Source organism: Equus przewalskii, chromosome 20 (assembly GCF_037783145.1).
Source record: "Equus przewalskii isolate Varuska chromosome 20, EquPr2, whole genome shotgun sequence".
Lineage (NCBI taxonomy): Eukaryota > Metazoa > Chordata > Mammalia > Perissodactyla > Equidae > Equus > Equus przewalskii.
In genome coordinates, this window is record NC_091850.1 from 51171058 (window position 1) to 51195439 (window position 24382).

At 43.4% G+C, this 24382-nt stretch overlaps 2 protein-coding genes across 9 annotated transcripts in view; one reads left to right on the forward strand and one right to left on the reverse strand.

The window, feature by feature from the left end:
- The window catches only part of MTRR (5-methyltetrahydrofolate-homocysteine methyltransferase reductase), a 30361-nt gene extending 20033 nt beyond the window's left edge, over positions 1-10328 (reverse strand). For 2 of the 3 annotated variants that reach the window (XR_011530472.1, XM_008507108.2), the window contains exons 1-5: positions 10221-10328; positions 8354-8518; positions 6429-6582; positions 5173-5290; positions 2193-2571 (exon numbers count right to left, since the gene is read on the reverse strand). Coding sequence is in view for 2 of the 3 variants with exons in the window: in XM_008507108.2 (XP_008505330.1) it covers positions 2193-2571; positions 5173-5290; positions 6429-6582; positions 8354-8482 (780 nt within the window). In the remaining variant the exon portion in view is untranslated. Of the gene's footprint in view, positions 1-2192; positions 2572-5172; positions 5291-6428; positions 6583-8353; positions 8519-9593; positions 10012-10220 lie in introns of those variants that run through there. The other variant, XM_070587223.1, reaches the window with a different exon arrangement.
- Positions 10329-10358: 30 nt separating this feature from the next.
- FASTKD3 (FAST kinase domains 3) lies at positions 10359-19702 on the forward strand. Of its 6 annotated transcripts, none has more exons than XM_070587224.1 (7): positions 10359-10508; positions 11392-12862; positions 13513-13598; positions 16255-16429; positions 17626-17695; positions 18027-18141; positions 19347-19702. In XM_070587224.1, the coding sequence occupies exons 2-7, from the start codon at positions 11425-11427 to the stop codon at positions 19443-19445; spliced, it is 1983 nt and encodes a 660-aa protein (XP_070443325.1). In that variant the 5' UTR covers positions 10359-10508; positions 11392-11424; the 3' UTR covers positions 19446-19702. The 6 variants fall into 6 exon arrangements, 3 of the variants coding, with proteins under 3 accessions (XP_070443325.1, XP_070443326.1, XP_070443327.1); XR_011530473.1 differs by having other exon boundaries at positions 10386-10508; positions 17507-17695; XM_070587225.1 differs by having other exon boundaries at positions 10392-10504.
- Positions 19703-24382: the final 4680 nt, after the last annotated feature.

Genomic DNA, 24382 nt, shown 5'->3' on the forward strand with positions numbered 1-24382 from the left:
CCTTCTAGTTGTGGCATGTGGGACACTGCCTCAACGTGGCCTGATGAGTGGTGCCATGTCCACACCCAGGATGCGAACCAGCGAAACCCTGGGCAGCCGAAGAGGAGCATGCGAACTTAACCACTGGGCCACAGAGCCGGCCCCGCTCCTGCCTACTATTATAAGACAGTCTAAAAAAATGTGGACCATCTGGATATTCAGCAAAACATCACACTAGTCTACTATAGCAATGACATTATGCTAATCTGACTGAATGAGCAAGAAGTGGCCAGTACGTTGGAGTCTTTGGAAGACCTCATGCGCCATGCAGACTGAAGGACCCGAACTGTAAGTATAATTTTCAGGAGTCCAACAGTCTGGGGCAGGTTAGGACACCTTTCCCCAGTAAGAATACACTACTGCATCTTGTACCTCACTTCTCCTAGAGAGAAGCATAACACCTGGTAGGCCTCTTTAGGATGTGAGGCAGCACATCCGTAAGTGGGATTACTACTCTAACCCAAACACCAGGTGACACGAAAGGCAGCCAACTCTGAGTGGGGCCGAGAGCAGGAGAGAAAGGGCTTTGCAGCAGCTCCAAGAGCTGATACGAGGCCCTGCTGCTTGGATCATACAATCCAGAGACCCCACAGCAGTGGAGACATCAGTGATGGGGAAAAGATGCTGTATGGAGTGAGACTGGCTGAGGTCCTAGTTGAGACTGCACTAAAGCTCAGCTGCCCACTCTGCCAAATCTAGTTCCACCAACACCCCCAGTTCCCCAAGGTGATGATCGCAAGAGGATGCCTAAAAAAAAATCTTTTCCAATCCCTTGCCCTCTAAGTTTAGCCTTTAAGCAGATTTATACAAGTTTCCCTTAAATGGTTGAGATTTCAAAAATCTTTTAACCACATTACCAATTAACAACTGAAGTCTATTAATGACACCTACTATGAAAGAAACTCTTACAGATCCTCCTCCTAACTGAAGCACCTTGTCAGAGCAATCGGCGCTCGCTGTGCCTTCTGCCATGTGTATCCATCCTTGTGGCACACAGATAAGGGCTCTACCATGTCTGTACTCTGCTCCCGCCAGTTGGGTCACATGTTTACTAGAGTTGCTGTGTCTGTTCCCAAAGCCAACTAAAATGTACTTACCGTAATTATATCACTTAACTCACAAAATAAGGAAGTACAACCACAAAAACAATAACCCATAGTTGTTTACATAAAAACATACCTGTTTACCTGAACGCTTTAGAAAGATACTATTAAAATATGCTAAAAAACTGCTATTGTATCAGGTGTTTGTGAACAGTTCTAATATACTAGAAAGCTGTACTTAAATTGTTTCCCAAATGTCTAAGTCTTTCTTCATTAAAAATAAGAAAACAAGAGACGAGAAACCATGATTGCTGCATTGAGGGTGTGGTTCATGTAAGAAAACGGAACTCCAGTCAGCCACTCTAAACAAAGACGGCTTGGCTGCATTGGAAATTTGCTCTAAGGATGCAGGAAGAAATTTCAGGGTACCATATACTGGCAGTCATGGGAAGAAATTAGTTATTATTCAACCTGATGCTCAAAAATTTACAGACCACTTTAAAGTCATTTATTTATTGATAGGAAAAATACTCCAGGCCAAAAAAAATAAAAAACAAAAGAAAACTCAATATAGACAAAAACAGGTCTATAAGATGTTATCAAGAGAAAGAATAATCTCCAAAGTAGAGTATGCAAGATTCCAAAAATCCGCACTGGGAAAGAGACTTTACGGCAAATAAGTCCTTCAAGTTTAGTTGCTAAGATAATTTCCTGACCGCCCACAACAACTTGCCCTTGATTGACTCACATCTAAAAAGAGAAACCAAGAAGTTAATTCTCCAAAATATTGGAGAAACTGAGCTCTTAACCATATACTTCTTCGAAGACAGACGTAATATAATAACACAACCACTTCTGTAATGGACGCGTGGCAGGCCACTGCAGTAACTACTCAACTCCACAACGGTAGCACAGATGCAGGCACAGACATGTCAATGGATGGGCACGCCTGTGTTCCAGTAAAACTGTATTTACCAAAGAGAGGTGGTGGACCACATTTGGCCAATAGGCCGAAGTCTATTAACCTCTGTTGTAATAAAAAAATACAAATAAACAAAACACCTGTGGTAAGATAAAATATAGCATGAAGCATGAAGTAAAACTGCTTACCTGGCCAAGAGGCTCCTGCAGATGTACCTGTAAATATTCTGGTGGTAAAGCAGGAATATGCAGAGAGGCTTGTGAAAGTGGAGGTATGGAACGGGTAAGTGAAGACTCACAGTCTGCAACCAAAGCATTTGATTGACCTCCGTTCACTGCATTTTGTTCCAAAACCTCAGAATTCTTTCTTCCTGAATCATCTAATCTCAGAAGTTCCACTTGTGATTCGATGTGTAACAGTTCCGGTTTCATGGGGTCTGTCCTCCAGGAGCCATTAGATGCCATTGTGAGAGCTCCATTCATCTCCTGTTTTCCTCTACTTGACATAAAATGCTTCGTGAGGGCAGCCCAGAGTCCGTCAATCCATGGCTCAACCACAAGTTCTAAACTGGATTATTGTAATAAAAAAGGAAAAAAAAATAAATGTCTAAATTCTCCACTTAAATACATAATAATGGGATAATGGCAGTCTGTCCATTTGCCAAAATGCTATGCAACTGTCAAAAATACTAAATATGATGACTATTCAGAATACAAAAAATACTAATGAAAAATTAAGTTAAAAAACAGAACATTATGTGTTCATTAGCACTGAGGTGTAAAAAATATGACCATGTATAAAGGTCAGAGAACAGAAACGGAGATATTCTAGTAATAGCTAATAGGAATGTGATTTCTCTTAATGTCCTAAAATAGAAACAGTAATCTTTAAGTTGTAATTTTAAACAGACATTCTAAATTCTGATGAGGCTAACAGAACTTACCCAAAATCTAAGACTACCCTAACATCACACATGGTAATTCTATCAATCGAATGCACCATCATTTTGCCTAGGTAATTTACTGATTTCTTCCTATAGGTTAAAATAACACTAAGAAATAACTCTGGATTAATGCTAACCTTTAGACTAAGTAAATAGCTCAAACCTTCTTTCAGTTGCAAACAATTTTTTTTGGTAAACTTTCCAGGGAGGCTGACCATAGGGGAAAAAAGCAATCATCCTTTAGGGAAGTTGAATTAATCATTAACACATTTTAAAATGCAGCAGTCTACTTAGTGCTAACAGAATAGGATAAGTCAACACCACCACTCCTTCAGTCCCTGAGCAGATACGAAAGACCGCATCAGGACCATGCAAATAGCATCTTTGTCATTTTTAATCACAACTCAAAGAGGTATCAACTAAATTCCAATTCATAAAGCTAAATGACAACTAAGAGGAAGCACACTTAGACCTCTATCTTCTTATGGCTATAATTTCATTATATTTGTTAGGTGCTCACAAAGTACACAGCTCGAAATTTGGTTATACAATACATCTATCCCTCTGGAGCCCTGGAAAAGTATATAAAATTATGGGTCCAATAATGACAGCTGTATTTAAAACACCATTCCCACAACTCAGAAGTACTAAGATAATAATACTCATAATCAGAGAGAGTGCTAATGTTCTCTGAGTGTTTACTATATGGCAGTCCTTCCTCTAAGAGGACATCTGTATTAATTTATTTCATCTTCCCAAGAACCTTCCACAATACACATATTCTTATCTTTTCCAGAGGGAGAAACTGAGGCACAAAAGGTTTAAGTGGTCTGACCATGGTTTCACCGGCAGTAAGTGGGGGAGTCAAGGATTTGAACTCAAGTATTTGAACTCTGGTCTGCATTCTTAACCCCTTAAATGTGGTGGTTGGTACATTAAGCCAGGATGTCGTCTTGAAGCAATTTTAATTTTAGAAAAGGGAAAATTCAAATAAGGTAGTTAGGTTGAAAATTTAAGAGATTCAGGCTGCTGAAATATAAACTTGGCTTTTAACACTTGATGGAATAAATGAACATGGGAACTGAAAGCCTTTGAAGAGGAAGTAGAATACAAGACGGAGTGACAGGCCTAATGGATTATACAAGGAGTTAGCAATTAAATAGCTCCTACAGGACAATAAATATTGAACGCCAACAAAGTTCAAGGCGGGGGAAGCCCAATATAAAGGGACAAAACTAAAAGGCAGCATACAAGGAAATACAGTAGAGCTTTGACACCGTTAAGAACATGCACACTGGGGTGATGGAAAAAATCCATGGCATCGCAGCTGCAGAACATGACGGACGGAGTGGACGCAAAGGGTGAGTTAAGTGGAGGTAAGTTAAGGGAAAGAGAAGTGCCTCCAACATGCTTGTGCAAGGTGGTAACACGCAGAAAGCAGACATGCTGAATTTGCTATTATTCATAAGCACAGATCTAGTGAGTGGATATTTACTTAATGCATATACCTGGTAGGAAAACACTCAAGAGCATGTGCTGTTATCTGGCTAAAATAGTTAAAGGTTAAGCGATAGACTAAGTTGTAGGACAACAGCTGTAAGACCTTTGAATAAATACATTAAGAGGATTTAAGAAGTGGCGCATAGGGTGAATTTAACAACAAGAATAAATAAAAATATGGAAACAGAAATTATATCTCTGGTTGACACGGCAGTAGATGGTCATTAAGATGCAAGGGAGAGAGAGTCAAGGAGCCAGCATGCTGTGAGGGCCTCTGACCTGCGTTCTCTCAGTGAAGGTGAAGCGTGGCCCACTGGGTGCCCCCATGTGAGAGGAACTGCCTCCAGTCACTCCTGTGTGCACAGCAGACAGAAAAAGCACACGCACACCATCCAAGTTCCTAAAGAAAATGCTGATTTTTACAAATACCTACATGCTTTACAATAAAGCTAACTGCACTACAGCAACTTTTCTCATTTCTTCCATTTACCCATACTGAGATGAATGAGGCACTTAAAAGAGAAAAATCAGCAAAATTGGTGAATCAGGCTCTGGCTGATCTTCTTGGGTCCTAGAGCTAAAAACCTAATGAAACTAAAATGACTTTCGAGATGAAAGTTTCAGTGCTAAATCAAGTCAACCCGTTCTGTAAACCCGCAAACTCTCACAGCGTACGGACAAGGGTTTCCTGGGAAGGAGGGCAGGGCGATGGGCGCAGCTCTTACCCCACGCAGTCATCCGCATGGCCAGTGTCACAGAAACGCTGGGCACCAAGCTCCCGCAGCCGTTTATCAATTATCTTCCCCCCGTTACAGAAGTACGTGTACTCTGAATCACCGAGACCTAGAGCCCAGAGAGATCGTTAGTGCACAGCAAGGTTTAAATTTAAAGACATACAGAACAGATAAAATATTTAAAACACCACCATTCCACGCTCTTACAGATGGAGAAGAAAAATGTACAGTTTCATGTTTTCTTATTTCTTCCTTGAGTAATACTAAGAATGCAAATAATTTTCTTCCATTTTACAATGTAAAAGTACCAGATATACTGAAACAAAACATACTTTTTGACCACTGTTAACAGAAAGAAATTTCACATTTTCGTTTCCATGAATCTGTGTAAAAACATGGAAATCTTAAAGCAAGGATTAGATAGGTTTAAAAATACATAATATCTGTATCTGCAGACTTTTCTGATCCAGTACAGGGGGTCTGCAAACTATAGCCTGTGGGCCAAATACCACTCACTGTCTTTCTTTGTAAATAAAGTTTTACTGAAACACAGCCAAGTGCATTTGTTCACATACAGTTATTGTAGCTTTCTAGCTACAACAGTAGAATTGAGTAGTTGTTGTTGAGACCACACGGCCTGCAAAGCCTAAAATATTTATCATCCAGACCTTTAGAGAGTTTACTGACCCCTAATCTAGAGCAGAGAGAGGCATCTCTACAATATAAACAATCATTTGCTATGTTTCTGTGTTGGATAAATTAAGAATTGTTTCTATGCTTCCTGGTAAGAAAACGGATTAACATTTTCGTACGTTGTTGAAAATTGTGCCAATGTGCGACCGGGACTGAAAACCACCTTCGTAGGGGACTGGTTTTCCCCTAGAGAAGATATCAGATCCACTTGGGAGCTTTTGTGAAAATAAACAAATAAATACAACAGCACACAGAGTTGCCCATGCCCCTTCAGGGACTCTGTTTGAGCAGGTTGGGGTGGTGCCCAGCCTCCATTATTCTAAAAACGTTTCACTGTTGAATCTGATGTGCACCCATGGTTAGGAACACCACTCAAGGGGCTCGGCAGAGGTGCTGCTGTAGGTGAAAACTTACACATACATAAAATATTTACATAAAAAAACAAAAAGGACAAAACCCATACAATTATATCATAGTTTTGAAAGATACATTCAGATACCAGAATTAAAGCCGGTAATGACAGAGTACTCTAAGAGCACAAATACTGTCCATACCTAGTAACCCATACCGCAGGTGAGCAAAGAAATCAGCCGGCAGTGTCTTGTCCTGTATTTCTTTAACGAACTTGCGGGCTGTGTCAGGTGGATCTCCGTTGCCCGTGGTAGAAACAACGAGAACAAGGGGCGCTGTTTCGGTTTTTAGGTCATACTACAAAACAAGGATGCCACGTCAAGGATCTCCTGCTGTATGTATTTTGACTTACATCGGCAAGGCAATAGCTTAGCTTCCTCTGTCTAGACCTAGTGCCCTGTACACACATGGCATAACTGAAGAGAGGTACTCAGAGCATTTTCAAGTTGGGGAAGTAAAAGTGTTCTCTTCAGGTATCAAGGAACCCAGCTATGAGGAATCACTCCTCACTCGTTCAGGGTTCCAGAAAACTGAGAATATCACATCAGGGGTAAACTGAAATCATCACTATTTCCAAGTCTTCCAAATCAAGTTTCTAATTTTCACCCAAATTTAAATATTTCAAATAGAGCACATCACTGTCTCTATTTATAACGACTGCATGAGCTCTACTGCTCATGATATCATCTAATTTGGCTCTAAGGAATTCACCTTATTTTTCACGCTGATATAACTGATAAGAATTTGAGTTAACATTTAGCAGGCGAGTCAATGCTTACAGGATATTACACAAGCTGTGTACTAACTCCTACAGTTTGTTAAAGTTACTTCACCTTGAAAAGGACTATCATGACCTAGGAAGTACAGTTATCTGTTTAAACTGGATCAGGAACAAGAATTGGAAAAATCATTCAGCTGGGGAGAGCAAACAACATGAGCCACAGGATATTAAAAAGAAATCTACTCACCTCACTGTCAAACAGCCACTGACTCAGGTGGTGAGGTGACCCCGAGGGGCTGAATCAGGGCTAGTCACATGAGGTTAACGACTCTGTCCTTGTTTGTAGTGACAGATTCGGGCTGTATTCCATCACATGCCTCCCGCAATGTAAATTTACTTTGAAGTTACTGCAGAATTACAGAGTCTACCCAGATTGGCGAACTCCAGGACACACCCTGTTGGGTGAGTGACTACATCCGGAGTCACCCCGGCCTTGCTGCATAAAGGAACTAGCTGGTTCTCCTTCTATGAGCTGGGTTTATAATTCACCTGTGCTGCTGTCATCTAGCCTTTTGAACCAAAGATGTGAGAAAAGCTAGGGGGGGTTGTGAACTTGAGTGAGAGAGTAGAGGCAGGACAGTTTTTGAAGTATGAAATTGAATTTGATGGCTTAGTGGCTGACGCCTCCTCTTGTGGTATAAAAGCCTCTGCTAGTTGCTATGGCCTGAATTGTATGAAACAGTATAATCTGGAGGTCTCAATCAGAATAACTGACAGAGGAACATAAATCTGATAAGATCTTATGTATCCTAAGGTAGGAACTTCTGCAAAGACTGAATGTAAAAAAAAAAACAGGAGTCCCTGACCTAAAGAAACTGAGTCTTCTCCAGATACTTGCGCTTCTTTAAATTCTATTTCACAAAAGAATTACATGGTCCTTCACTTGAAGGAACTCTGACATGAATGGCAAGGTCTTTATTTGGGGGAAGCACAAATGGGGCACCAGGATTCACGCGGTGGAAAGTGCAGATGCATGCGAACACACACATCTCATCTGTTCTCACAGCCACCTCGTGAGATAAACAAGGCAACCACTACTATCTCCATTTATGGTTGAGGAATAACTTGTTTCAATTTTTGAGACTGTTTAGTCTAATCCAAATCTACTTAAGCATAAAAAATAGTTGGCAGGAATCTCACAACACAGTTGATAAAATACATTTCTGAGTGTTTAAAAAAAAAGATTATGGTGGCAATTAGTGTCCTACTTTGTTAACGAATGTGACTTCCCAACCAAAGTACTTGAAGGCATAAAACACAACACAAATCATGAGTGACAGCTCTTACCTTATCTGACTCACTAATACAGTGAAGATCTGCAGAAAATCCATGTGCAACTGCTTTCTCACATATTTCCTCTGCTATGGCCTTTGCCTGTCCTCGCTGTGTAGCATAGAGTAACAAAAACCTCCTCATCACCCCAAGGCGTATGCTATAGCTACAACAGTGACACTGGAAAACAGAAAAGGGGATTTCCTTCTTAATTAAGTAGGAACAAACTGCAGCTAGTAACTCTCCCTCATAATCTGTGAAAAAGACTGCAACAGCCACACATAATACGAAACAGACTTCTTTAAATTTGTTAGCATAAATTCTAAATAAGTCTAAAGAAGAGACTCCATCAAACCAGGGAGAATACAGGAAGGAAGCTCTAATTCCACAGTTCAGAAATCAGATTTGGGGGTCAGACAGGAAGGAAGCTCTAATTCCACGGTTCAGAAATCAGATTTTGGGGTCAGACTACTTGGGCTTGATTCCAGGGTCAGTCACTGACAACAGTGTAACTTTAGGAAAGCTACTCAGCTGATCTAAGTCTCAGCTCCTTCACCTTTAAAATGGGGATAATACTGCCCACTTGACAAAGGTTGATCGGTGAAGCAATGGCCCAGACACAGCACTGCTCAAAAAATCTTACATATCTTTTTGTTTGATCTTTTAAAGGAGGTAAAAGTAACAATTCCATTGAAATTGTAGGATTTTTGGTTCCTTCTTGATTCTAATGCTAAATAAACTCATCATAATACTAAAGTTAATCAAAGCACATACTCTGCTTTATTATTTAACTCAATATCAAATGTGAGTCCATGTGTATACACATATATATGTATAGAAAGAGAAAGAAAATGTTTTCAACGCACATTTGGTTTTACTAGTACCATATGTCTTTCCTGAAGAGAAAACCAGGAGAAAAATAAAGGACACTCACAGACTTTTTTCAATATTCATCCAGTGTCTAAAAGGGGGAACTGCCAATTTGTAGGGACAGATTTAAACTGAAACCCAAATCGAAATCTTGGCTTTTGGTGAATAAACCACCAACAGATTTATGCTCCTCTGGACAGTTACATCTAAGGATAAATTAAACCACGAGAAAATTAAAAGGTAAAATGAACCGTGTTACATAAGACGTTAAAAATCATGGAATATCCTTAGGGAACAGAACTGAGACACGCATTTGGCAGATGTTCAATAAACTGACTAAACGGACGAATGAATAACGTGAAGACACCACACATTCAGGGCTCACCGAGAACTGTCAAAGCGTAATGATGGAAAGATCATAGCTTATTCTCATTATAGTTAGCGACCTGGATCCCTTCCTGGGAGCCACGCACAGCTCTCGGTGCTTCAGAGGACGGAACCCTTAGTCCCACCACCACCTTACAAAGCAGGTACTGCTGCCCCACGTTTCCCAGAGGCGGTTCCCCGACACCGCAGGGCCAAGGTCAGGCGGAGAAGCGCTGGGGCAGGACCCCCGCGCACGCTCCGAACACTCCCGCGTTTCCAGCGCCCCTTCCCGACTCCCACGCGTCCCCGCGCCCCGATGTGCCCTTTAACCCCGTCTACAAGAGTGTTTGGAACACACACGCCGACGGAGGAGGGGCCCACAGCGGCCTGCGGGACCGGCGCCGACGGGGACCCGCTGCGGGAGGCCCCGCCCGAGTGCCCGGCGCACCCGCCCTCCGCCCGCAGCCCCGCGGGGCCGGGCTCCTGACCGAGCCGCGCGCTCCCAGCCCCGGCCCGGGGAGGGACGCAGGAGCGCGGAGGCCGGTGCCCTCGCCGACCCTGGGCCGCCTCCCCTCCGGCCCGTCTCCCCTCGGGCCTGTGCTGGGCAGGCGGCCCAACGCCGGGAAAGCCGCAGCCGCGTCCTTACCTCCTGGCGCCGGATCGGGCCGGGAACACCCCCGGAGAGCGCGGGCACAGCGGTCGCTGCCGTGCACCTGCGCACACGGTCGCGGCGCGCACGCTCAGAGCCCGAGACCAATAGGAAGCTGGGGAGGGGAGCTGCGTCAATCAGCGCGCGCCGGACGTGGGCGGGCCTGCCAGTCCTGTGCATGCGCCGGACGCTTTGGCCGCCGCCGCCGCCGCGGTGTGCGCGTACGGAGGCCCACGAGGTTCGCGTGCCTCCGCGGCTGCTCGGAGCTCCGACCGGCTGAGGTCGGTAGGTGTCCGCGCAGGCTTGCGGTCGTTAGTCCCGGCCGGCGTCGCTGAGGCTCTCGTGCTGCCCTGGCCTCCCCCAACCCGGGGGTTGAACGTCGCTGGGGCGCCGGATTCGAGAGCGCCCGGCCCGCAGGGTCCTTTCATTCCTGGGAGGTTGCGGTCCCCGGGGTGTCGCGTCCGCTCTGTCCTGCGCGCTCGTGCTCCCGAATCCCAAGCGAGGTGTTTGGTCTGGACAGGCTGCCCACTTTCCCCCCGCATGGACCCGCATCCTGTTAGTTTTTTTAAATCCTACTTCTTCTTTTTTCCATTTACCAAGCTAGACCTTTATCTTCCTCCATCCTGGCTAAATCCTGACTCCAAAGGGAAACCTATATCTCCGGGCCGTTGAAGCATGTTTGTGTCAACTTTGTGTCTGCTTTGTGTCAACCTATACGAATTTTGGCCAGTTTGCCCTTTGCCTTTTTTGAGTATATTTAACCAAACGCAATTCCTTCCGTCAGCCAACGTATAGGAGGCGTCTTTAGGATCTAGACTGCCTGAGTTTGAATCACAGCCCTGCCATTTAGTACTTGTGAAAACTGGGCAAAATAACTTCTTTGTGCTTGAATTTCTACATCTGTAAAAAGACCATATAAGCTCTTGATTCGTGTGTTGTTGGGAGGATTGTTAGTAAATGGTAAAGCACAACAGTGCTTGGCAAATGATAGCGATTATTATGAGCTGGCCACTTTTCTAAGCTCTAAGATGCAGGCTCTGCTCCTCTGGTGCTTATGTTTTAGTGGGAAATATGAACCACTTTTGGTACTCATCCTCAGTTTCGTAAGCATTCATGTTATTGAGTGAGTCATATTCTCAAGATATTTCACTATGTTTTTATTCTTTAGTTATAAATCAGGAAGAGTTGAGAATCTGATGGCATGGCTTTAATTACGTTGCGGAGGAACCTTTGTCATTTATCTGATTTTCGGATACAGGGAGCTCTGGCTGCTCTGAAAAATCAACCTGTAAATCATGTTCACAAGGTCGTCAAAGAGCATCTGTGTCCATGGTTCTGTTCTCTACAATCTGAGCCTTTCAGGGTCAGGTTTCATCATGCCTGTTGTAAAAAGTTCCATTCAGAAAATGGAAATGCCCTTCATCCAGTTGGTGAGCCGGTGTTCTCTCAAATACATGATTGGGACAGGCTTGAACAAAATCTTAAAAATGTGGACGAACAGAGATTTTACAGGAGACTAAGCAACTTCACTTCATCAGAAGAAGTCTTGCATTTTATAAGCACACTGCAAACTTTGCCTGATACGATGGCAGCAGGAGCCTTACAACGGATTTATGAAGTGGAAAAAAAAGATGGCGATCAAAGACTGCCAAGAGAAATCCTAGAGAATAGCGCCTTTCAAGCTTTATGCATTCAGTTTGAACAGGAACCTTCAAATCTGTCAAACACTGGTCTGGTCACTGCTCTGCAAGCCTTGACTCTGTTGTATGTGGATCCCCAAAGTAGCTTGTTATTGAACCTAGTGGCAGAATGCCATCATCGGCTCCAAAGGGGTGGCCTGGAAGTTCACAGTCTTTGTGTTCTGGGAGAAAGTCTGATTAAACTGCAAGGTCCAGGTTGTGCAACACTGGAACTGATTATATGTCAGCTGCAAGGTGAAAAATTGGAAAAATTTGCCCCCGAAGATATTGTCGCCCTTTATAGAATACTGCAGGCGTGTGCTGAAAAAGTGGACCGACACCAGACGTTTCTAAATCAGATAAACAACTTTTCTCTGTCAGTAGTTTCCAACCTGAGTCCTAAATCGCTGAGCCAGATGCTCACCGCCCTAGTGGTTCTTGATCAAACTCAGGCGCTTCCTCTGGTTATAAAACTGGGTAAATACGTTGTGAGGCATGTCCCTCATTTCACTAATGAAGAGCTCGTAAAAGTCTTAGAGGCTTTCATATACTTTGGGCACAATGACAGATTTTTTACAAAAGCCCTGGAGCAACATGTGGCATCACTCTGTCTCACCTTGGACCCTGAGGTTGTCAGCAAAGTCATGGAGTACTGCTGTCGAAAACAGATTCTTTCAATACCCATCCTCAATGCAGTGGCAGAAACTTTTGTTTGCCAATCAGAAAAATTTTCACCTAGTCAGATTTCTGAGCTAATCGAACCATTTGGGAAACTCAATTATTTGCCACCAAATGCCTCTGCTTTATTTAGAAAATTGGAAAATACGTTACTCACACATTTCAATTATTTTCCACCCAAAACACTATTGAAACTTCTCCATTCATGTTCGCTTATTGAATGCCATCCAGTCAACTTTATGTCAAAAATATTCAGCCCTTATTTTCTTCAACAGCTGCAAGGTGAGTTGATTAAAACTTCTGAGAATGAAAAAATGGTTAATTAACCTTTGACCTTGTTATGTTTTCAAGTCACACGTGTACCTTTTACGCTGTGCAATCTGTTGCCTTTATTTTTTGTCCCATAATAGTTGAAAGAAGAGATCTGAAGTTGCAGATGCTAGTATAAATGCAGCGTTAAAGAATGATAGGACATTACATAGAGAGAGAAGACAGTTTTGGGTAGACGCTGCTGCCCTGGCTGAGAAACTGAGTATTCTTGTAGGGATGTGTTGATGGCAATGGTAATAGTCATGTAGTTTCAAAAAACACTCCTGTCTTTTGAAAGGTTGGTACTTTTCATCTTAATTGAAGGCAACCCAAATATGTCAAATTTCTGTATCTCCAATACTTAAAGGAAATTTTTGCTAATTCTCCTAACAGATTTTGCCAATTAATTATATTCTGTAGTTAAGAGCTTGAGTTCTTGGAAGTCAATATGAGAGTTCAGGGATGGCAAGCTCGAAGGAATAACAAATTCTAACAAGTTCCTTTCCTGGTGTCATAAAAATATGATACTTCCGGAGCGAATAGACAAATGTTGTGTGCTTTCTCCTCTCATTTCATGTGCCCAGATTCAAACTTCATGATGACTGGGATGCTTCTTATTTCAGGTAATGAATCCTGCTTGGACAGACTGAGCCTGGCACAACTGACCCAGCTTTTCTTAACCTCCATCCTGGAATGCCCTTTCTATAAGGTAAAAGCAGGAGCTCGGTTGTTTCATTTCCCCGGGGGTGGGGGGGGGAGCAGTTCCCTTTTGTTCCCCCCACCCCACCCCCTGAAATCTTTAAGTTCTTTCTCTTTTGATCTGTCTCAGTAACCTCATTAGAAAGCAGAACTTTTATTCACCTGGAGTTAGTTGCCACCAGATGGCCTTTTCTTTGATAAATTGACCCCATTCCTGTTTTCTTGTCTTTGAGGGACCCATTTCCTGCTGTGTAAGATTTCCTGGAAGGGGTCATCAAGTGCTGCAGGCATATGAGTCTTAGTTCTCCTAGATTCATTCTGAGGGTTTTAAAAGGTTTTAGCACTCCCCGTAGCTGTCATAAAAGTGAGAATCTGTGGACCAAACACATCCTAAATCATTTCTGAGTATATTTTTAAGCCAAGCCAGAAATTTCACTTCTACTTGATAGAGTTTAGTTGAGGTGGAGTTTGTGCCTCCAGTCAAGTACTCTAAAGACTCATTCTCGTAACTTTATCACGCACCTTGTTTAGGATCAGAAATGGCATCTCCAGACTTGCACATCCCTGCCTGGTCCTCCATACTTGCCCGCACCACATTTAAGAGAGCTCATTTTGAAATAAGGTATAAGAATGGAAAGGTACCACTGTTTTCTTTAAAACAGCTTAAACAGTACTAATATAAATAATAGTTACTCCAAATTGCTTCCTTCCCTGAAGGAAGAGTGTTAACAGCAGTTTCTATGTCCAGATGTGCACAAATACGTACATTCTATCCAGTTTCTCTCTTTTCATGGAATGGGACTGTTGAAAGTACAGTTTGCTTTTATGCCCAGTATATCATGGATGTTCCTCAGGGGCAGTACTTAAAGATGAAATGCACTTTTTTTAAAAGTGGCGTGATATTTCACTGTATTTACTCCAGAGTTGCACCATTGATGGACTTTAAAGTGGCGTGATATTTCACTGTATTTACTCCAGAGTTGCACCATTGATGGACTTTCAGGTTTTTTCCAACATTTGTCTCTATCAACAATGCTATAATAAACATCCTTGCATATCCTTTCATACTGGAACCTTTATTTATTTATTTATTTATTTATTTATTTATTTATTTTTTGAGGGAGATTAGCCCTGAGCTAACATCCACCACCAATCCTCCTCTTTTCACTGAGGAATATTGGCCCTGAGCTAACATCCATACCCATCTTCCTCTGCCTTATATTTGGGATGCCTGCCACAGCATGGCTTGGTAAGTGGTGGGTAGGTCCACATCCAGCATCTGAACCAGCAAACCCCGGGCCACTGAAGCAGAGCACGTGAACTTAACTGCTGCACCACTGGGCCAGCCGCAGAACCTTTGTATTTTTTTAATCTAGATACTATATTTCTGAAAGTGGGATTACCGGATTAATTTTCGATAGATACTGACAGAATTTCTTGCCTAATAGTTGTAGATGTCACGTTTCACCAGCAAAGAATAAAGGTGGCCGTGGCTCCCCGACTTCTATTGCAGTGTTATTACTCCCTTTAATTTTGTCATTCAACTCAGGGAAAAAGAGTATCATGTCACATGTTTAAATTGCATTTTAATGAGCAGTAATAAAGTTGAACATATTTTCAAATGTTGATCAGTTATTTACATTTGCTATGAATTGTCTTCTTACCCCCTAACTCATAGGTTTGGGTTTTTGGTCTTTTTTTTTTGTCCTAAAACACATTGTAAAACAGAGGTGTTAACTATTATGTATGTTGCACATATTTCCTCCTAGTGTGTAGTTTTTAATTTTTTTAGCTTTAATATTTTTTGTGATGTCTTGATGTCTTTTTGCTACACAGAGGTTTTAAGTTTTCTGTAATCAATCCATTCATCTTTTGTGGCTTCTGGGTTTCCTGTCTCACGAATATTTTACCACTCCTAAGGTAATATAAATAGTTTGCTAAATTTTTGAAAATACTGTTTTTCTGACTACATTTAGACCTTTAATCCGCCAGGAATTTATTATAGTCTTCAGTGTGTGCTACAATTTGGCTTAGTTCTTTGCCAGATGGATAACCAATTGCTAGCACCATTTATTACATAGCTATCCTTTTCTTACTAAATTAAAATGTCACCTTTATCAGATTTTCCACTATTAAAAACTTCAGTTGAGTGTTTTTAAAGTAATGCTAAGAGTTCCAAAGATGTTTCTTGAGCTGTACTAGCGTTGTTGTTCTCTCTTTCTTTCTTTCTGTGACCATTGACTACTTTTAAAACACATTTAGTGGGCCAGCCCTGTGGCCTAGTGGTTAAGTTCAGCATGCTCCACTTTGGTGGTCCAGATTTGTTTCCCAGGGTCGAACCTACACCACTCCACAGTGGCAGCTGTGCTATGGCAGTGACCCACATACAAAATGGAGGAAGATTGGCACAGCTGTCAGCTCAGGGCAAATCTTCCTCAGCAAAAAAAAAAAAAAAAAGTTTAGAAGATAGTTTGAACTATTGGACTTCAACTATAAAAAGAATATTTTGCATTGTCATTTTGAGAAAGATATGTGTCATAAGTCTTGGAAAAGTAACATGCCTGTAAAGTAATCTTGTATCAGACTTTTGTTCTTAGGAAACCTTTATTTTATTCTGTGGTTTATATCTTATTTTTCTGTCTCATGTTTGCACATATGATTTCTAGGGTCCAAAACTTCTTCCTAAATATCAAGTGAAATCATTTCTCACCCCGTGCTGCTCCCTGGAGACCCCTGTGGATTTCCAGCTTTATAAATCTGTGATGACTGGGCTGATTGACCTGCTGGGAGCAAGGCTGTATTTTGCTTCAAAAGTGTTAACGCCCTATCGTTACACAGTAGGTGAGTAGTGGGGAGTTTTCTTGTTAAGCTCGTGTGTCAGACCTCAGTGTGCTGTCCTCTTTTGCACTGTGTGGGATTTGGTAGCCGTGGAAGGTCTGGAAACACAAAGTGGAGCTGGCCCTTCTCTGAAGGCAGAGCAGAGCAGGAGTGAGCAGGAGGGCTGTCGAGCAGACATGAGTGTTCCACATGGCAGCCACGTGATGGCAGAATGTCTTTGGGCAAAGAATTTAACCTCTTTCTGCTTGCTTCTTATCTGTAAGATGAGAGGAAGAAGAATAGTGACGTCAAAGCCTTGTTTAAGGACTAAATGAAATAATATGGAGTAACACCTGGAACATAGCAGTTGTTAGCTGCTGTTATCCTCTAGGCCAGCGCCGCCCAGTATAGTAGCCACTAGTACACGTGGCTGTTTACATTTAAATGAATTAAAAATTATAAAAATTCAGAGTTCAGTTCTTCAGTGGCCGTGGCCATATTTCAAGTGATCGGGTGGCTCATAGCTGCAGTATGGGACAGCGCAGGTGTAAACATTTCCATCGTTGCAGAAAGTTCTGTTGGACAGCGCTGCCCGGAGAGTCCAAGTCCTTCTGCCCTGATAATGTTTTTAATTGATGAGTCAGAGAAAATCAGCTCAAAGAGGACACTGTTTTATAGGCTTCACGTGGTCGCATCGCTCTCCTCTCCTACTTTATGGGCTCCATTACAAAAGGAGTGGCAGAACCTCGGAGGAAAGGAAGGGGAGGCTGCCGATGTCAGGGACCACATGTCTGTCAGGGTGCAGGATGCTCCACCTCCCCCGAGGCACTGGGAGCTCCAGGGAGGAAAGGTTCTGGCTGCGTAGCTGTCTAACTTTGCTTAACTTAAAGGATTTTGTTTACTCTCTAGATTGAAGGGTCCCCACCACTTACCAGAAGGAGAGAGAGAAGGTATGCATGGTTCTTGTCCTACCCTGGACACCTTGAGGACCCACTCATTTTAAAGTTGTTGAGCCGTCTTCATTTAAGGCTGATGTGGTTGAGTATAGAACCAGTTCAATTAAAATGCTCACCATTGTCTGGTGTGGTCATTACTTTGCAGCCTTCAGCCCGGTTTGTAAATGCAGTGTGGAAGAAATCAAAACAGAACAAGGAGGAGTAAAGGAAGATAATGTTTCTGAGGGTATCACACGAAGAATTTTTCCTTTCTTCTCTCACCAGATGTCGAAATTAAATTAGATGAAGAAGGATTTGTACTACCGTTTACGGTTGATGAAGATGTACATAAAAGGTAAAGAAACTGGTGTGGTTTTTGTTACAAAACTTGTTGAGGTTAATAAACAGTAGTTTTCTTAAGAAGGTGAAAAAATAGACATGATTCTGGAAATTAAGACACTACTTTGCAGCATACTATTTTTGGAGATTCCTTGTAACATTTTATAAACATTAATAAAATAGAGTGCTTTTTCAGCAGATTAAAGGATAGCACATTCATGACTCATTTGAAAATAATATTGGCACATAAGGAATAGCTAAATCCCAAATAAACTCTGGCAACTAAAAAATATATAAATATTTTGGATTGTTTTAAAGAGTAAGTTTCTCTTTCTCTGATTTTTCAGGGTAGCATTGTGCATTGATGGTCCAAAAAGATTTTGTTTGAATAGTAAACACTTACTGGGGAAAGAGGCCATGAAACAAAGACACCTGCGCTTACTCGGTTATCATGTTGTTCAGGTATGGCCTCACCTATCGTGTTTTCCAAAAGCAATTTCTGCTTCACATTTGCTTTTTCCAGAGTGCTAAGTGGTCTGCCAGCCCAGTGGGGACCAAACTTACTAAAAGTAAAGTTTAAGTGCCAGCTTTGTTAATTAGGCTTAAATCTCTTGATTTATGTTTTGAAATACAAAAGTTTCAGACCTTCAGCTTTCCAAAGTGAGGCATCCCTGTATTCTCTATAAGCTATGCTTCACTCTGCTTTTAGAATTATTAGTTATTGGAATATCCGTTTTAATTTCCCTCTGACTTAATAAATAAAGTGGACAAGATGACCCGTTAAAACTGGGATCTTCATCAACAGGTATCTGACTAAGACCTTGTTTGTGTTTGCAGTGTAGACCACTTAACAGTGGCTCACGTGAGAGGTCTCCAGTTAATGTGCCTGGGGCTCCCCAGTTCTCTAAGCTGTCGCCAGTCTGCTCTCTGCTTTCCTGTCTGGTTACTTTTTTTCCACCCTGTGTTATGTATCCCCAGATTAATTTTCCTAAAACTAATCATGCCAGTGTGTGCTCGGAAAGCTTCACTGTTTCCTCACTGCTTCCAGGAGAAACGAAAAAGTCCCCTAGCTCTCGGGGTTCCAGGCCCCCCAGTCAGCCTGCAGCCAGGCCCTCTGCTCTGAGCTGAGTGGGCTCTGCCCTTTCCCCAGGCCCCTGCATTCTCTCTTGCCTGCCTGCCTTTGCCCAGGCTGCTTCCACCGCTAGACTCGTGTCTCCCACTCTGAGCATCTAAATTCTGGTCATTTACCAACTCCCGGCTCAGCTTCACCTTTCACCCTAATCTAAAATGCTGCCTCCCTCTCAATACTAGAGCACCAGTTTTCTTTGTACGTTCTGCTTTGTGTGACTACTCATTTTTTGTACTTATTATATGTTTTGATGTGGCACCTACTCTGTGAGCTTTTTGAGGACAGAGATCATGTTTCATTCTTAGTTAAATATCCCACTTATGAGTCGGCAAATACTTGCTGCGTCTGTGCCACGTCACAGGCACCATGGTGGGCACTGGGATCCAGGATGAGTAAGCCAGCTGCAGTGTCTGCCCTGGGGAGCTGACAGCCCACCGAGGGGGAGGGGAGAGACAGACAAGGTAGCGGCAAACCCCAGGTGTTTCAGGTCCTAGAGGACTGACCAACTCTGACCAACTCCATTTTCCTCTCCTTACAGATTCCCTATTATGAGATTGAGATGCTAAAATCAAGACTTGAGTTGGTGGAATATTTACAAAGAAAACTGTTTTCTCAAAATGCTGGCATTCATTGGTAACCAGAAGGAATACTGGCATCTGAACTCAGATAGTGGAAGAACTTGTGTTTTCATGAGACTCCATATAAGAAAAAGAATATAATTTGTGAATTAGCTGTGTGTTTGTGGCCTGTGGGGAACTGGAAAGGGTCTGTGGTTTTCCTTATACCGTGTGTACACTTACAGTGGTAAATTTAAAATTAATTTTTATTTTTATTTAATACTAGTATATTTTTATACATCAGAATTGATCAAGTACAATAAAAGAATGTAATGAATGTGTCGTTATTTTTAAATCTTTCATTTGGTGATAGCTGCTGACTGAAAAGAGTATGCTCTTTCAAGACCTTTGTTTCCTCTTATAACAAATATAAGGAAGAAATTTTATCTCCGATGTTCTGTGACATTTTATTAGAGGAAGTAAGATATGGTAGGGAGAAGGAGCAATGAGAGAGAGACTAGTACTTTAGATAGAAACATGTATAATTATGGAATTATGCAGAAATAACCTTTTAGTTAAAAAGAAAATATATTAGGGTGGGAGCTTTTATCTTTTTCTTTTAGTGAAGGTCCAAAGACATAGAAAAGGAACTTAATTTAGGTAGGGTTTTTTGGGGGAGTGTTTGAGTGGAAGGAGAAACTTCTAAATTTTAAATAAAAAAATGGGTTAAATTGTCTTTCATTGCAATTGTAATGAAGCCTTCCAGATGCTTCATCGTCCTGTTATGGTCAGGTTAAAGCTTTGGGGAGAAGGGGACCCTGGGTTCTTCCACCAGCTAGTTCTGCGGCCTGGGACAAGGAGAGGGAGGGAGCTGCTCTGTGAGTCGCTCACTCTGCGAGCCCGCGCTGAGCACTTCAGCATCATGTTCGAGTGAGCCTCCCCACCTTCTGATTGAGGGGATAGTCCCATTTTACAGATTAGTGGACCAGCGCAGAGAGGGTGAGTGTCCAACCCATTATTTCATTCATCATAAGTGGTGAATGAAGGTCTGAATCTGGTCTTGAGAAGCAGTGGAGCACGGTGGCTGAGAATCTCCCTGGGCTTGAGGTCCTCCGCTTGCTGCGGGACCGAAGGCCTCAGTGTCCTCAGGGATAACTGCAAATAATAATACTGTAGTGAATAGTTCCTAGGACTGCTGCAACAGAGTTCCACAAAGTAGGTTCAGAATCAACAAGAGATTCAGTCTCGGTTCTGGGCGCCGATTCTGAAATCAAGGTGTCAGCAGCGCCGTGCACCCTCTGAAGCCTCTGGGACAGGATCCTTTCTTGCTTCTTCCAGCTTCTGGTAGCCCCCAGCATTCCTTGGTTTGTGGCAGCATCACTCCAATTTCTGCCTCCACGTTCACCCGGCTGTCTTCCCTGTGTGTGTCTCACTGTGTCTTCACCTGGCATCTCCCTGTGTGTGTCTCTCTGTGTCTTCACCTGTCATCTCCCTGTGTGTGTCTCTCTGTGTCTTCACCTGGCATCTCCCTGTGTGTGTCTCTCTGTGTCTTCACCTGGCATCTCCCTGTGTGTGTCTGTGTCTTCACCTGGCATCTCCCTGTGTGTGTCTCTCTGTGTCTTCACCTGGCATCTCTCTGTGTCTTCACCTGGCATCTCCCTGTGTGTGTCTCTCTGTGTCTTCACCTGGCGTCTCCCTGTGTGTGTCTCTGTGTCTTCACCTGGTATCTCCCTGTGTGTGTCCGTCTTCACCTGGCATCTCCCTGTGTGTGTCTGTCTTCACCTGGCATCTCCTGTGTGTGTCTCTGTGTCTTCACCTGGTATCTCCCTGTGTGTGTCCGTCTTCACCTGGCATCTCCCTGTGTGTGTCTGTCTTCACCTGGCATCTCCTGTGTGTGTCTCTGTGTCTTCACCTGGCATCTCCCTGTGTGTGTCTGTCTTCACCTGGCATCTCCCTGTGTGTCTCTCCTGGCACCTCCCTGTGTGTGTCTCTGTGTCTTCACCTGGCATCTCCCTGTGTGTGTCTGTCTTCACCTGGCATCTCCTCTGTGTGTCTCTGTGTCTTCACCTGCCATCTGCCTGTGTGTGTCCGTCTTCACCTGGCATCTCCTGTGTGTGTCCGTCTTCTCCTGGCATCTCCCTGTGTGTGTCTCTGTGTCTTCACCTGGCATCTCCTGTGTGTGTCCGTCTTCTCCTGGCGTCTCCCTGTGTGTGTCTCTGTGTCTTCACCTGGCATCTCCCTGTGTGTGTCCGTCTTCACCTGCCATCTCCCTGTGTGTCTTTCTCCTGGCACCTCCCTGTGTGTGTCTCTGTGTCTTCACCTGGCATCTCCCTGTGTGTGTCTGTCTTCACCTGGCATCTCCTTGTGTGTATCCATCTTCTGGCGTCTCTCTGTCTGTGTCTCTCTATGTCTTCACCTGGGATTTCCCTGTATGTGTCTGTCTTCTGGCGTCTCCCTGTGCGTGTCTCTCTGTGTCTTCTCCTGGCATCTCCCTGTGTGTGTCTCTCTGTGTCTTCACCTGGCATCTCCTTGCGTGTGTCTGTCTTCACCTGGCATCTCCCTGTGTGTGTCTGTGTCTTCACCTGGCGTCTCCCTGTGTATGTATGTATCCAAATTTCCCTTTTTCCAACGACTCCAGCCATATGGGTTGAGAGCCCACCCTAATGACCTCATCTTAACTTGATCAAGTCTGCAAAGACCCTATGTCCACAAAGGTCACATTCACAGGTGCTGCAGGTGAGGACATCGATAGAGCTTTCGGGAGGCTATAACCCGTAACAGGTCGGAATGAGAGTGAGTTGATATACATGAAACACTTAGAAAAGTACCTGGAGGAGCATAAGCACACAGCCCACGTTAGCTAGTGTTAGTTGGTCTGAATTTCCACCCCATCCTGCTGTGTACTTCGCTTTACCTTTTTGAGTCTATCTTTAGAACAAGAAACGGAGACTAGATCAGCCCTAAGATCATTCTGTAGAGTGTATGCCTCCAATTCCAGAGAAGGAAAGAGCAAATGGAGATTGAACAGGAGAGGTGCCATTGCTGCTGTGTCTCTGAGCCCCCGTGACCTTGCTCCTCCCTGCCGGCCTCTGGGCCAGCCCCCCTGCACTGTGTGCCCTCCTGTGACTCGGCTCATCCTTGGGTGGGAAGCAGCCCTGAAGTGTGGGGGTGAGGGAAACAGCTTGCAGCGTAAAGAGGGAGACAGTCTTGAGTAAATAGCCACACACGTAATGACAGTCTGTTAGAAATGCTAAGGAAAAGCACAGCCTAAACGTTCTCCACCTTTTTAGTTTGTCTAGATCCTTCGCATCCATCGTGACCTTTTTCCTTGGTTGCTGTAATCGGAATCAGGTGCTCTTCCCCCTGCATTTTCATTCACATCCTCTGTCGAGCCTTGTCTCCTTGGGCTTTCCTCTACACACTTCATTCATTCATTCATTCACCAGACATCTACCAAAGAGCTCTAATCATGCTGGGCACCTACTAATGTGACAGCTCCAGAGGGAAGCAGAAAAGAGCCCCTGCCTGAGGGGGGCTAGGAGTTGGGTGAGCTCCATAAACAAGCAGGTGGTTATGGTGATGAGCAGGCTGGCAGCCTGAAGAATGTGCAAGACGCTGAGAATGCAGAAGACCTCAGGCCCACCTGGGAGGGAGCGAAGGCTGCTTGGAGTGACTTGTGAACTGCATTGTAGAAGGAAGGGAGGTGGGGCTGTGTGGCGGGCTAGCATTTCAGGCATTGTGTGGCCAGAGCACCTGGCACAAAGCAGACAGCAGGAAGGAGGGCTCCACCAACTCTGGCACTTTGTTTTAAAGCAAATTTTAATCCCAAAAATGTGTATGTGTATGTCAAGAAAATAATTCAGACTAATAAATAAATACGACGTTGATGGTTTCACCAGTAGATGGTTTTCACCAAACGGAGACTAGATCAGTCCTAAGATCATTCTGTAGAGTGTATGCCTCCAATTCCAGAGAAGGAAAGAGCAAATGGAGATTGAACAGGAGAGGTGCCATTGCTGCTGTGTCTCTGAGCCCCCGTGACCTTGCTCCTCCCTGCCGGCCTCTGGGCCAGCCCCCCTGCACTGTGTGCCCTCCTGTGAATTTGACAAGCTCTGTAAAATTATAAAGCCAGGTCCTTGTAAACTCAATCCTCAGGCCGCTAAATTTTAGTGTTTACCTAAACAAGCAAAAGTAATGTGATTGTGCTTGTTGAAATTACATATCCAGTCTAAGAGTTCTTGTTACCATATATTGATAAGATTTTTCAGTGAGGCACAATCTTGCTATAGTTTTTCAAAAGTACAGCCACGAGTTGCTTAATGACGAGGATACATCCTGAGAAATGTGTCATTAGGCAATTTCGTCCTTGTGCAAACATCAGAGTGTATTTACACACCTAGGCTATACAGTACTAATCTTATGGGACCACCATGATGTATGCAGTCCATCATTGACCCTAACATCGTTATGTGGTACATGACTGTAAAAGCAAAGAAAGAAAAATGGGTGAAAAAAATTGCTTTATTTGCCAGCATACCCCTGAAGCACAGTGACATTCTTCGAGCCTACCTCTAGGGGGCAGCAAAGTTTAAGACATTGATCAGGCAGCAACTGTTGAACCAGGATGATTGTGAGTTGAACCAGGAGGGTGTGAGTGTGTGTGGCGGGAGGCGGGAGCTGTGGAAGGGTGTGGTGACAATTCTGCCTGAAAAAAACAGACATTTTCCTTACTTTCCTTTTAAGGGTTAAGGAATGCACTTTGCCTGAACCAGGCCTACCTGGACACGGGAGGGTAAATGGTACCCTGGGATGAAAAGATGCCTACGGGAGTAGGAGTTCCTTGAAGACCTGTATCCTACCTGCCGAATCTTTGTATGCCTGGGTGCGTATAGAGACTTGGTAAACATTTGTTAGATGGAAGAAAGAATGGCAAGGAGCAGATTTCAGCATATTTGATAGAATTCTGGGAAACAAGGAAGCCGTCCTTTCCGTCTTAAAAAGCTCCACCCACTGGAAG